This window comes from Carassius auratus, chromosome 19, assembly GCF_003368295.1.
Source record: "Carassius auratus strain Wakin chromosome 19, ASM336829v1, whole genome shotgun sequence".
Taxonomy (NCBI): Eukaryota; Metazoa; Chordata; class Actinopteri; order Cypriniformes; family Cyprinidae; genus Carassius; species Carassius auratus.
This window is the reverse complement of record NC_039261.1, coordinates 7,995,957-8,010,185: the sequence shown is the minus strand read 5'-3', so window position 1 is coordinate 8,010,185 and position 14,229 is coordinate 7,995,957. Positions and strand designations below refer to the sequence as shown.

The 14,229-nt window shown below is 35.5% G+C and overlaps 1 protein-coding gene across 4 annotated transcripts; it reads left to right on the top strand.

The window, feature by feature from the left end:
- Window positions 1-3,029: 3,029 nt before the first annotated feature.
- On the top strand, window positions 3,030-13,506 carry arpp21 (cAMP-regulated phosphoprotein, 21). 4 transcript variants are annotated; one of them, XM_026288663.1, is made up of 21 exons: window positions 3,030-3,167; window positions 3,276-3,367; window positions 5,944-6,205; window positions 6,311-6,355; window positions 7,005-7,073; window positions 7,347-7,455; window positions 8,171-8,249; window positions 8,326-8,385; window positions 8,471-8,608; window positions 8,687-8,786; window positions 8,891-8,989; window positions 9,070-9,107; window positions 9,460-9,516; window positions 9,737-9,909; window positions 10,292-10,402; window positions 10,540-10,688; window positions 11,289-11,381; window positions 11,827-12,057; window positions 12,144-12,222; window positions 12,522-12,637; window positions 12,778-13,506. In XM_026288663.1, the coding sequence occupies exons 3-21, from the start codon at window positions 6,065-6,067 to the stop codon at window positions 12,997-12,999; spliced, it is 2,109 nt and encodes a 702-aa protein (XP_026144448.1). In that variant the 5' UTR covers window positions 3,030-3,167; window positions 3,276-3,367; window positions 5,944-6,064; the 3' UTR covers window positions 13,000-13,506. The 4 variants fall into 4 exon arrangements, with proteins under 4 accessions (XP_026144448.1, XP_026144449.1, XP_026144450.1 ...); XM_026288664.1 differs by lacking the exon at window positions 3,276-3,367 and having other exon boundaries at window positions 5,955-6,205; XM_026288665.1 differs by lacking the exon at window positions 3,276-3,367 and having other exon boundaries at window positions 11,289-11,369.
- Window positions 13,507-14,229: the final 723 nt, after the last annotated feature.

Here is a 14,229-nt window from a genome sequence, read left to right as displayed (position 1 = left end):
TTTACAGAATTATTCAGACAGATGGATAAATATATTTATATGAATGATTCTTGCTTCTTAATCAGGGGCCTTCAGCACAGTAGCCATTGACTTCACAGTATTTTTTTCCATACTATGGATGTCAGTGGCTACCATCAACTGTTTTGGTCACGAACATCGTTCAAAATATCTTGTGTTCAACAGAAAAAAGTTATTCATACAGATCTTGCACAACTTGAAGGTAAGTAAATTATGACAATTATACATATAGATATATACAGGTCCTTCTAAAAAAATTAGCATATTGTGATAAAGTTCATTATTTTCCATAATTTAATGATATAAACTAAACTTTCATATATTTTAGATTCATTGGACACCAACTGAAATATTTCAGGTCTTTTATTGTTTTAATACTGATGATTTTGGCATACAGCTCATGAAAACCCAAAATTCCTATCTCAAAAAATTAGCATAATTCATCCGACCAATAAAAGAAAAGTGTTTTTAATACAAAAAAAAGTCAACCTTCAAATAATTATGTTCAGTTATGCACTCAATACTTGGTCGGGAATCCTTTTGCAGAAATGACTGCTTCAATGCGGCGTGGCATGGAGGCAATCAGCCTGTGGCACTGCTGAGGTGTTATGGAGGCCCAGGATGCTTCGATAGCGGCCTTAAGCTCATCCAGAGTGTTGGGTCTTGCGTCTCTCAACTTTCTCTTCACAATATCCCACAGATTCTCTATGGGGTTCAGGTCAGGAGAGTTGGCAGGCCAGTTGAGCACAGTAATAAAAAGCAGCTGACATGGCACCCCAGACCATCACTGACTGTGGGTACTTGACACTGGACTTCAGGCATTTTGGCATTTCCTTTTCCCCAGTCTTCCTCCAGACTCTGACACCTTGATTTCCGAATGACATGCAAAATTTGCTTTCATCCGAAAAAAGTACTTTGGACCACTGAGCAACAGTCCAGTGCTGCTTCTCTGTAGCCCATTTCCTGCACAAACCTGTGCACGGTGGCTCTGGATGTTTCTACTCCAGACTCAGTCCACTGCTTCCGCAGGTCCCCCAAGGTCTGGAATCGGTCCTTCTCCACAATCTTCCTCAGGGTCCGGTCACCTCTTCTCGTTGTGCAGCGTTTTTTGCCACACTTTTTCCTTCCCACTGAGGTACATTGATACAGCACTCTGGGAACAGCCAATTTGTTCAGAAATTTCTTTCTGTGTCTTACCGTCTCACTTTAGGGTGTCAATGATGGCCTTTCTGGACAGCAGTTAGGTTGGCAGTCTTACCCATGATTGCGGTTTTGAATATTGAACCAGGCTGGGAGTTTTTAAAAGCCTCAGGAATCTTTTGCAGGTGTTTAGAGTTAATTAGTTGATTCAGATGATTAGGTTAATAGCTCGTTTAGAGAACCTTTTCATGATATGCTAATTTTTTTAGAAGGACCTGTATATATATATATATATATATATATATATATATATATATATAATATTTTTTTTTTTTTTTGTAAACTATCCCTTTACGTAAATTCAATAATGATTGAAGGATCAACTGAATACTGGAAGGATAATAGCTGAAACAAAATTGGGCTCTTCTATAAGACAAATACAAAAATATAAAAGTTTGTGTAGGATCGTTCTACCTCATCAGTCAAGCCCACTGTCTCTCTGTCTCAGTCCTGTCAACTACACAATGGCAGCTGGCCACCATCCCACACAAAATAAACACCTGGCCACTGAGGGGAAAGAGAGAAATAAAATGCTATATTGCATTAAGATTCCTCATATAAGCATGTGTGTGTGTTTGTTTCTGTGTGTACTGGTATTCACTACGTACCAAATGTCCCACAATAGTAATACCAGTAAATTTTTAACTTGCATACATTTTTACATACGTACATACATTATATACATAGGAAACAATCTTATAAATATTACAGAATGAAGTTTGAAAATCTAAAAAAGTTTCCTGTTAGGGATAGGTTTACGGGTAGGGTTAAGGTAAGGGGATAGAAAATACAGCTTGTACAGTATAAAAACCATTATGCCTATGGAATGCCCCCATAATGATAGGAATACCAGTGTATGTGTGTGTGTTTGTTTAAGAGCAACAGACTGGGCCTTTGGGCTGATATTAAAAGTTCAACACCTGTATAACACACTTCAAAAACATAAATTTCTTTTTTTTTTTTTTTTTGTCAGAGTACTCTATTAATTGTATTCATTTAATTAAGGAGAAAACATCAGGTGAGTCTGTTTCACCCTCTTTTTCTATAAGCTGTCTTTATAGAAGAACATCTCTCTGATTCTCTGAAACGGTAAAGCCATATGGCAGCATGCAGCTGTGAAGGTTTGTTGCGGTGTATGTGTGTGTGTGTGTGTGTGTGTGTGCGCGTGTGTGTGTGCGTGTGTGTGTCATTTTGAGTGTCGCATAATCTTTTCATCTAACAGGTGCTCATTGCAGTATTTGGTGGGCTCTCTTTGTGTGCTTTTGCACGAATTCACAATATGTTAGTATTTGAAGAAGGGAACATTAAACAGCTTATCCTTGATGCTGAAAATGGATGTATTTTCTACATTTAATAAATGTATAGCCTACCTTTTAAAATTTTGACAATTTCACGCAAAATATATACAAATATTCGTCATTTAATATATATATATATATATATATATATATATATATATATATATATATATATATATATATATATATATATATATATATATATATATATATATATATAACTTCTTAAAATGTGTGGAGACGCCTTATTAATCCAGATCTTACAGTTGTGATAATAATTGTAATAGCCTAACTGTTGCATTATTTGGATGAAGACAGTCAGACATTGTGAATCAGTTTTAATTTAGTCAGTGTATCAAACGTGTTATTTTATATTGTTGTTTTTAATTTCCTCTAATTAACTTTGGCGTGGGTGTCTAGAATTCTTTTGCTTGAAGGCTCTCTTGGTGCTTGCGTGTTTTTGTGAGCGCGCAGCGTGATTGCCAGGAAGAGGCAGAGCGCACGAGCGCGCGCGCGTATTTAATTGAGTGTGTTGCGCGAGTCTGCACGCGCTCTGCTGTCACAAACAGAAGATGTTTGACAAGCTCACCACAGATACAAGCGCTCGTTTCTAACCATTTCAGTTGTTTCTTCCGGTCGCGTTACATAAAGGTACGTAAAGTTAGTTGCCTCTTATGTTTTTGCTCTCAATTAGAAGCAATTCTGTGCCGTAATGGTATCTATGCTTTATAGTGAGACGTGTTGTTTTGTGTGTTTTAGATATGTGTAACGCTACTGCTCTCAGGCACGATTTAGTCAGCATGACCACAATACTATTGCACTGCAAGGACACCTGTGTCTGACTCATTCTGGTATTAACAGTAATTTCCTGGAGTTCATACAAGTTTGTGTTGATAAAAACAAACTCAAACCTTACAAAAAGCTTGATATTCACGCTGTTTCTATGAAGAATGGTTCTGTTGCTATATAGTGTAATATAGGGCTTAGGGTCGTTTAACAAAAGAGCAATGGAAGCGCGAGATCTAGGTTCGTTTTTAGAAAGCACAGCTGCTGCTTAAGCGTCGCCTCCGTGTGCGTCAGTGACAAGTCTGAGATCGCCAAGCAGCCGCTCCAAATATAACGCGTGCCAGACTGTGCCCGGAATGCGACGTAGTGGTGGAAACCGAAGCCCTTCTCGGCTGCCGCACCTTCATCCTGGCAGACGGACACATAGCATCTCTGTACACAGATCTTTGCGCTATTCTGCAGCGCGCTCGCGCGTCTATGTGTGTGCACGCAACTTTCCCACAAGCTTTAGTTTACACACTGCCTTTACAATAATTACTATGGTAACCATAACGTTTGCTAAAATACTATATTAAATCCACTTTTTGTTACTAGATTAAACCCTTAATAGTAGCTACTTCTGTCATAAAAATTGATTTTGGCACATTGTTTGAAGAAGGACAGTTCAATTGAGCTGTAGCTATTTTAGCACTGCTACATTCTCCTTACTGTTGCTTTAAATGGCAAATTCTATAAAAGGTCGTTTAATATTGAATAACTTACATTTCAGACATAAAATGACCTGTACGTTTGTATATTTATTTTCTATGAAAAAAAAAGTTAAATTAATGGAACGGAGTGATTTTCGTTCTCCGCTTCTGTAATTACTTCGCTGAATCGTAATTACTACTCCAAACGATCCATTATTATAATAATATTGATTGATATTTTCATATATTTTGGATTAATTTGTATCCATTACAATTAAATTATATATATATATATATATATATATATATATATATATATATATATATATATATATATATATATATATATATATATATATATATATATATATATATATATATAAAATATATAATATAAATGCATGATAGCACAATAATAAAAATGGATACCCATATTTTTTTTTTTTCATAATAATCTATTTACACTGTTAAAAATTAAGGTTTCTAAAAGCACATTAAGTGATGTCATAGAACCCTTTTTGTTTCCCCAAGAACCTTGTGGTAAACAGTTCTTAAAGGAAACCCTTTTTTCTTAGTATAAAAGAATATTATGCAATGGAAAGGTTCTGTGGATGTTTTTGAAATTCCAGTTATTTGTGTATAATACATATGCATAAACTATGGCTACCAAGTAAATTTATGTAAGGATTGATCAGTGGCCAAAAACCTAGACCGACGTGTTACTGCCCATCAGCTGTTAGATGCATGTTAGATGGCACACAATTCTTTAGCATCTAAGTTTTAGGCCACCTGTTTGATAACCCAGAGAAGACCTTGACAGAGATGCCAAGCGCTACTGCGGTGTCTGCGTGTGTGGAGGCGTATGGCTTAATGATAGCAGTGACTCAGCGGTCAGACATGAAGACAAGTTCAAACACGATGAGAGTGATGACATAAGAATGAAGGATGCACTCTAGCCAAACGGAGCTTGTCTGTATGTGTGCTTTCCATTTAGGGAGTCGTCATTATGGGAATATAATTTACAGCACCTGCCTCTGCTATGAAAGAAGTTGTACATAATGCATGCATAGAAATCCATGTTTGAAAACTGACTCTTACACGCATTGGTATTTTTGTCCAAATCAGCAAACTGTATGTTGCTGGAGAGACCTGTGCCTCTCAACTGGTTTTGATTTAGTGCTTTCCATTAAACATGAACACAGTAAACACTGACACAGCACAGTCCCAGAAAGTTTATCATACAGAATTAAACAAAAATGTCTTCAAGATCAATCATAAATGCTTTAATATTACTATAAATTGCATAGGCCCAAAATATGCAAAAAACTATTTAAAAAAAATGCTTTTTAATTTAAAGTTTTTTATATTTTTAGTATTTTAGATTTTAATTATGAATTTAATGTTGATGCTTTCAGCTAATAATTCACAACAAGACAAGTCGTGTTTGGTGAAAAACAAACCATGGTTTGTCCTGGTTAAAAGTGAATATTTGAGTTAACCTTGTGCAGTTTTGTTTATGATATGTTATGATATGTCTCTCTATGTTGGCATCCGTCTAATTTGTCTAGTTTTCTTTCAAATGACAGATGAATTTGCTCCAAAATATTATTTCATACACTACATTTAAAACAACTGGGAGTAATTTTCTCCACACATTGATAAGACTATTTATTTTGCTGTGGCAACTACACAGTTTTTTGGCTATAATAACTTTATTTTACCTTGAGCACAGGCAAGTCAGTTCATTAATGAATAAAAAAATATTTAAGATTACTATTGATATTTGGTTTGAGGCTTAATAGGTTTAATCACTGATTTGAGTTTTTTTGACACTGACAAGTAAACCTTGCATAGGTCTCAGAGTAAATAATTGTTTACAAATCTGAAAAGGATTTTTGTTCTTAGTGAAAGCATCACACAGAGATGTTTTTTTCTCTCCTTTACTAATTAAGAATCTTTCTAGCCATCTGTTCTGGCAAGAGAAGAGAAGGACAGAACAAGGAAAAACGAGAAAAGAAGACATCTTGTTTTGGTAGTAATTGACTTGGATGGTCATGGGGCATATGGTTGCCTATGACTGATATGACCTTTGAATCAGAAAATTTCAAGATGTCAGAAACAGAAGAATCTGAAAATATCCCAGAATGCACTACGGAGGAGATTTCACCTCCTTGTTGTACCACAGACTCAGAGGACTGTCAAGAATCCAGCCAGGTGATAATATCGATTCAACAACTTCCTATCAATTCACTCTCCCTATTTAATTGCCTCCTATCATTTTTTTTTTATCCTGTTAATTTTTTTTTTCTCTTTGAGCAGCCAAAATCAGATGATAACAATGGACAACTCAAGAAGAAACTGAAGGTAAGATTGCAAATGAATCTAATCATTAAAGCACCCTCCCTATAGAGAAGTCATTTCATTTATGAGTTTATTTTCTCTTCTAGCTTGCCAGACATTAATGTTAGATTGATGTGGCTATACTCGGCAGAATATTGCTTTCTGAATCATTCTCTGTCTTCAGTGGGTAAATGCCGTTTGCTACTTACTGCTTAACCTCAACGGTTATGTGTCTCAGTCCAAATACCATTAGTAAACATAGCATTCACTCCCCTGATAGTACAAAGTCACCCAACTCCATAATATAAATCACATCAGCAGCTTTTAGACAGTCTGGGACCAGGTCCAAATAGTTTAAAAATAGCGTAGTTACACTTTTCACTTTTGTAGTGTAGATCCAATGATCTAGAAATGCAATACAATTAAAACCATTCCTAATGGCTACATTCACCAAAGGAAACTTGTGACATGTTTATAAAAAAACATATGTCTTTTATCAGGTTAGTATTTCAACTGCCATACAAAAAAGACAATATATAAGAATAATCTTTTTTGTGTCCAATGTACTGTATGATATTGTTGAAATAACAAAAGTAGCAATAATGCACACTGAGAACGCTCTTCTCTAGAAAAAAATATATTTATTTTCAATAATGGGGTTTGTGTGTTACAGGCTAAAGCAAAATTAGTTCGGAGCACCGCTGTGTGTGATGAGTCTGTGTCCACTGAGGAGAACAGCAAGGTATGAATCATTTATAAACTAAAGACACATTTACAATCTTAAATTCACCATTAAAGTAAATTTACAGCCTAGTAGATGGATAGGACATATGTGAGTGAATTAAAACTGTAATCACTGATTTCATTTGGTAAGTGTTTAAACGATAAGTTTTCCAATGGTATTTTCTTAAATCATTATATTTAGTCCCCCAATCCTGAAAATGCAGTAACATCTATCACATTCTTGAAGTGAATCATAGAGTTGCTGAAGGAGTTCTGTTCTGTCTGGTCCTAGGAAAAAGAGAGCAAGACAACTGTATCTAGTAAACATGGTGACAGTCCTGCGTGCAATGAGGAGGAAGAGGAGACAAGCGTCACATCGAAAAAACCAAGTTTATCTAAAGGTAGTTTGCATTACTTGTAGGTCTTTGTGTATCATATTTTCACACAATATGTGCACATGATGAAATACATACATATTTTAACTAGAGCGTAAAAATATTGCATCCATTTGTTGGGGGTGTTAAAAGTGTTCAAAAAGAGTAAGGCTTTTTTCAAATAAGCTTCAGAACGAGCAGATTTTTAATTTCAAAAATACTTTGTTTATATTGAAATTAATTTGAGGATATATATACATTACTGCTCAAAAGTTCGGAATCAGTAAGATTTTTAATGCTTTTGAACCAATGCTGTGTTTAATTGATAACAGCAATATTGTGAGTAAAATCGTGAAATATTATAATTTAAGAAAACTATTCTATTATAATATGTACTTAAAATGTAATGTGTTACTTAAGTATTCAGGACATAGGATCCTTCAGAAACTTTCTGACTATACTTATGATAAATTTAATGCATACCCACTGAATAAAAGCATTAATTTCTTTTGAAATATTTTTTTAATGTCCCTAGACCATCAAACAGTAGTGTGTATTTTATACAGCTTTTAATATTATGTGCAAATACTTAGTTGTTTAAAATGGTGATATATATATATATATATATATATATATATATATATATATATATATATATATGTATATGTAAGTTCTAATTTTAACTTGCTTCCTGTACTCTGCATATAAAAACTATAATTCTATGTATGCGTGTATCTTTTAGAGCCCAGTCTGGAGTACACCGACTCCACAGGCATTGATCTGGAGGAGTTTTTAATCACTACTTTGAAAAGCAGTCCCAGGTGGGTAAAAGTTTGAAAAAATCTCTTCATTCTCCTCCTTCCATTTGTGCTGAATCAGTTTATTTTTGGATTGCAGGGACAGACTGATGCTTATAAAACTCGAGCAAGACATGACTGACTTTATGACAGACAACAGGTATCATTCCATGAATGTCTTTCATGCTTCTGAGATAGACGTGTTTGTAATGTGATATAATATGTCTCTTTCTCTCTCTCTATAGTTCCTATAAAAAGTTCCCTCAGATGTCCTCGTATCACAGGATGCTGGTCCACAGGGTTGCAGCTTATTTTGGTCTGGAACACAACGTGGATCACAGTGGAAAAGCGGTCATCATCAACAAAACCTGCAATTCCAGAATGTATGTGTCTGTTACAGAAATTATATATGTACATTTAATGAAGGAATGGATGCAATTATATAACATAATATATTTCAGACCAGAACATCGGTTTGCTGAACATGTTCAGGAAGAGAAAACAGATGAAAGAAGATTAATACTGAAGAGAGACACCAGTCAGGAGAAAGAAGACAGTCAGGTTTGGACAAAAAAAACACATCACTGACCCCTGACATTACCAATAGCTCTGATCTTTCCAGCTGGTTAATTTGTGTCTGCACGTCTCCTGTTGTTCTTTTATAGCTGAGAGTTCCATCTCTTAAGGAACAAATGAGGAGCAAGTCAATAGAAGAGAGAGAGGAGGAGTACCAGAGAGTCAGAGAACGCATATTCTCACAGGATGTAAGAAAACACCTACTTAAAAAGCTCCAACAGTAATGCATTAAAGCTTGGCCTCTGATTTGTGCTCTTTTATTTTTTAGTCCACTTGTCTCTCTCAGAGTGTTTATATTGAGACCAGGTAAAAAACATTTTTTTTTTATAAATATATAATAAGTAAATGTTATATTCTTTAAATAAATGTTTAGAAATACATATAATATTATTTTATATATATAGATATTTTAATATGATTTATTATGTAATATGATAACACTGTTTTGATAGTTAAGACATTCTACTAATTCTATGCAACCTTACAACTACATTGCAGTTTTTGCTTACTGCCAGTGTAATATCTACTTGGTTAATATCTGCTAAAATAAAAACAAAATTTGTAAATAAAAAAATCAGTAGTTTGAAAACCATGTAATTGGTTTAAATGTAAATATGTAATTTTAGCAGTATAATTCTTTTTTTGTAACTGATTGCAGAGGTCTAGATGACAGCAGTATTCTCAATGAGACCCAGAGAAGACGGCAGCTATTTAGGTGAGAAATGATTTTTCTCCATCTTCCGATCTCTGAAGATATGTCAGGAAAGAGATTGTTCTCTGATAAGCTAAGCTTTTCTGATTGGCTAAAAAGAAGAGAGCTGCTTCCCTGACTCAAGAGCTGTCACAAACACAGCTGTTATTTCTCATGACACCTATTTCAGGAATATTACGGACATTTTAAGTGTGGTATTTCCGTTTCATTGCCGTCCCGACAGGGGTAACAGGGATGGTTCGGGTCGGCTGTCTGGCAGCAGGCAGAGCAGCTTTGAGCTGGACTCTCATTGGAATGACCCTCGACCTTGGAGCAGCACAGATTCTGACAGCCCGACATGGACCTCTAAATCTGCACACACTCGTTCAGACAGCAACTCCAAACTCTGCAAACCAGGTGCAATAATAACACCAGCCATCATGTCCCTGTCAGAAAAAAAAAGTAAAAAATGCGACAAAGACATTCTTTGCTAGTTATTCAGAGTGGGGTTTAGAAGTCTAATGAAAAAGCTTTTATTTTATATTCTTCTCAGATTTAACACAAATCAAATGATATGTATTAGCATTAAAGTGAAATGTTTTACTGAATGTAAAAAAAAATACACAAAATACTTTTTTTGCTTTGATGACATTGGTTCCTCGAGTTGCATGAACTCCAACCAGATGAGTCACATGATCAATGTCACAATAATCCTTATTTGATAAGTAGCCTAGAAATAGTGCAGAATGCCTCATAATGTTTCTGACCTGCCGTTGTTTCTGTCTGATCGATCTAACAGTGTCCGAGTCAGCTCTATCATACGCTCCACCCAACAACAGCCCTGCTTACATTATTGTGCCTGCTGAGTCATCAATACCTCCTGGGAGCATCTTATTGAATCCACACACAGGTACACACACATACACTCTCCCAAACAACAGTACACACTCACAATTCCCTGAGTAGAAGCTGACTCATTGGTTCAGAATGGCTGTAAGGCTACACACCACATAATCTTTCTCATCCAACTATGGATATGTCCTTTAGGGCAGCCATTTCTAAATCCTGATGGAACTCCAGCTGTTTACAACCCTCCAGTAAATCAGAAGCCGTGTAACCAGCTTAACCCGGTACAGTCACAAGCCCCGCCCCCTCCACCTCAGCAGCAGCCAGTAGCAAGCCATGGTGTCCCACAGGTAAATAAAACATATAATGGAGACTAGCAGTGCGTAATATATCAATACCATATTGCTTATCTGATATGTATTTGTTTGTTTATTATTATTTTGTTGTTGTTGCCCTGTTTTCACACTTACTTTTGCTTCCATCTAACCTAACACTCACTTTAAGTTAACTCTTAACAACACAAAAATATAATAACACTAGCCGGGTTTCCATTCCAAAGTTGCGAAATTAACTTATGCGCAAAATTGGAATATCGCACAAAACATTTCATTAACCATTTTCGCACAAGTCAAAAAACACCTCAAGTGAGTGTAAAAATTTTAAGGCATTTTTATTAGATTTCAGCGTTTCCATCACTCGATTCTGATGCGATACTTCAAAATGTGCATAACATCAGGGTGATTGAAACCCAGCTACTGTTAAATGTAATCTTTAGTAAATATCCAAATAAATATCCATTTCTCATTCTGCACATTATAAAGAGTCCGTATTACAGAAACATACAGTTTCTATTCCTGTAGAATAGATCCTAAAATATTGATTTTAGTTAGGATTTTATTTTCCATCTTTATCAGCAGAATTCACAGTCTGTCCTCTTATTTCTGGTTAAGGTTCAATACTCCTCTGTGACATACCTTCCACCTCAGCAGTTCAACATTTCTACCTCCCAGCAACCCCCAATAGAACAGACTGTGAGTGAGACTGTGAGTGAAACTAAGTGTTAATATTATCTAGTTATCTAATATTATTTATATTTATATTATGACTTGTACAAAATATTTAGTATACACAACACCATTCAGAAGTTTCAAGGATGCATTAAACTGATCTAAAGTGACAGTGAAGGCATTTATAATGGTGTAAAAGATTCTATTTTTAACAAACAAAGTTATTTTGACCTTTCTATTCATTAAAGAGTTCTGAAAAATATGACACTGAAGAATAACGATCCTGAAAATTCAGCTGTGCTATCTCAGAAATAAAATATTCTAAAATATATTAAAATATGAAATGGTTATTTAAATTTCACAATATTACAGTTTTTATCCAATAAATGCAGCCATAATGAGCATAATAAAATTCTTTTAAAAACATAGAAAAAAAAAAAGAAAAACGCACATACTTGACCGGCCTATTTTTGACTTTTAGAGGGAAGACATTACTGCTAAGTTTGGTCACATGACCTTGAGTCGCCAGTTGTCATCAGGGGAACTTCCAGATATGTCCTCATTCTACATGCAAGGAGCTCCACCCACACACAGCTATGCTCCGCCCCACCACAGCTACGCTCCAGCTCACCATTCAGACAATTACATAACCCCTGGAATGACACTGGCTCCTCCCACAGCCCTGCCCCCTCTGAGTCAGCAGAGCAGCCAGGTACTTCATCATAAATTAGTAATGAGATACGATGTAATGTCATACTGGATGTCTAATTATGAGTCAGCTCTGGTCTTCTCTCTTAGGTTTCAGTGTACAGTTACCCTGTTCAGTGTCCCAGTGCATCTCAACAGTACGCAGCAGCCAGTTACAACACACAAACAGGTACACATGAAGCCCCCCTGGATCCCTTACCCCTGAGTCTCACAGTAGTAGGAGAGGGGGCCGATACACTGTAAGAGATGGTGGCACTGGTCTCACAGTGAACCGGTCTCTTTTCCTGCTATTCAATGCAGCTCTCATATATATGATTGGTTCAAGTGTTGTGTGTTCATGCATAAAAATGCATGAATAAATAATCTTTAACATATGTGGTATTCCTTTGCTAACTATTATTTTGAGTCCATTGTCACTGTACAATTAATAAAATCTCACACATACTTGTCCATATTTTTTTTTTACAGTATACCCGTCTGTCGTGTCAAACCAACAAGGCTGCCCTGGCATGGTGGGAAGTCAGATTCTACCCCAAACACAGCAAGGCATTTTAGGACCTTACCCATCTGTGTCCTCCTATCAGGTACTAATGCAAAAAAAAAAAAAAAAAAAAAAAAAAAAAAAAATATATATATATATATATATATATATATATAAAACCTCCAGGAAATGTTGTTCTGAATTATAAAATGTATGTATATGTGCTTTTCCTCTTGTAACAAGGTACCACAGCAGCAACAACCACAACAACAGTCCTATCCTGCAATGCTGGTGTCAGGACAAGGTGGGCAGACACAGTGCTTGGTGCCCCCTGCTGGAGTTCAAGTATACTGCAGCTCTTTGGCCCCCTCTTCTCCTCCACCACTCAACATGATGGGGGTCTCCTTCCAGTCAAGTAGCTGCAAAAATGGCTGTAGCGTTAATCAGAACCAGTGCTGGTATTAAAAGACACTGTGTTCACATATAAAGTGTTATTATGAATTCATCATATGCATTCAGTATTTGTAGCCACACAATAATTGTTCTCTACAGTCTGTAGCACTCAAATCTGATGAAACCATTCTTCAGATTCAACCTTTTCTACTTTGTCAAAAACACGTTTCGAATTTTACTTTACATGGACATTGATAGAATCATGTTTAAATTGCTATTAGAGCATAATTTATACTATTTATATTATTACTTGTTTTGCTTAATATGGATAAAATGATATATTTGAATGGTATGTAATACTATATTTATCTTGTTTATAGAGGGCTATATTACATATATTGGGAATGAAACTAGATTCAGTGTTTTCCGTTATCAAAACAGTATGTCAACCGTTTTAAAATAAATTTTGGTTTGTTTGTTTGTTTTACAGAATTTTATTAGGATGTAACATTTGACCAGGCTGGACAATATCGAGGTGGCATTTCTTAAATATAATGGTATTTTAAGTGGTAAACAGTTTGATGTCTCTTGTATGTTTTACTCGCATTCATCCAGTGAGGGGCGACATTCATTATGGGGTCAGCTGATGTTCTCATGGGCATTTTATTGGGGTGTTGATTTTACATTGACGTTTGCCTTTTTAAGACATTCAGGGAAATGTAACTAGATTTTAGCCATTTTTATTAAATAAGTTTGATGTGATTAGATTTCATAAGAACTCATTATAACGCCCTCTGTTGCTTATAAGAGAGCACTACAATAACAAAGCATTCATTTATAATTAATTAATCGTGAATCATTCGGACAGAATTAATTGTTTTATTGAAAAGATCCGAATCAGTACGATTCGTCCGCAAATCGCTCATTATCAGGTGAATTAAGGATCTTAGACAAATCGCGAGGCAGCAGCAGTGCAATTTTAAATATAAAACAATGAAGATACCTTCGATATTCATGATCATTCATATTTCGGCAGACCTGTTTCTAGTATCAACTGTTTAAAACTGAAATTATTCGCGATTCAGTTTGATTCATTCGGACAGCAGTGTCCGACCCACACAGTTGAAAAAGTCAGACAGGTGTGGAACAACACGAGGGTGAGTAAACGTGGACATAACTTTAATTTGAAGGGCTAAATTGTCCCTTTTAAATAAAAAGCACGTGGTTTGTTATCCACATTACAAGATATGTTGACCTTTAGTAAATTACGGTTTTAATCATGCCTTTATCAGTGTTGTTTGT

Coding starts and splice junctions, on each gene's coding strand:
- arpp21 (XM_026288664.1), top strand. CDS start 6,065: ATGACTGATATGACCTTTGAATCAGAAAATTTCAAGATGTCAGAAACA. Junction 7,456..8,170: donor AAAACCAAGTTTATCTAAAG/GTAGTTTGCATT, acceptor TGTATCTTTTAG/AGCCCAGTCTGGAGTACACC. Junction 12,638..12,777: donor CATCTGTGTCCTCCTATCAG/GTACTAATGCAA, acceptor TCTTGTAACAAG/GTACCACAGCAGCAACAACC.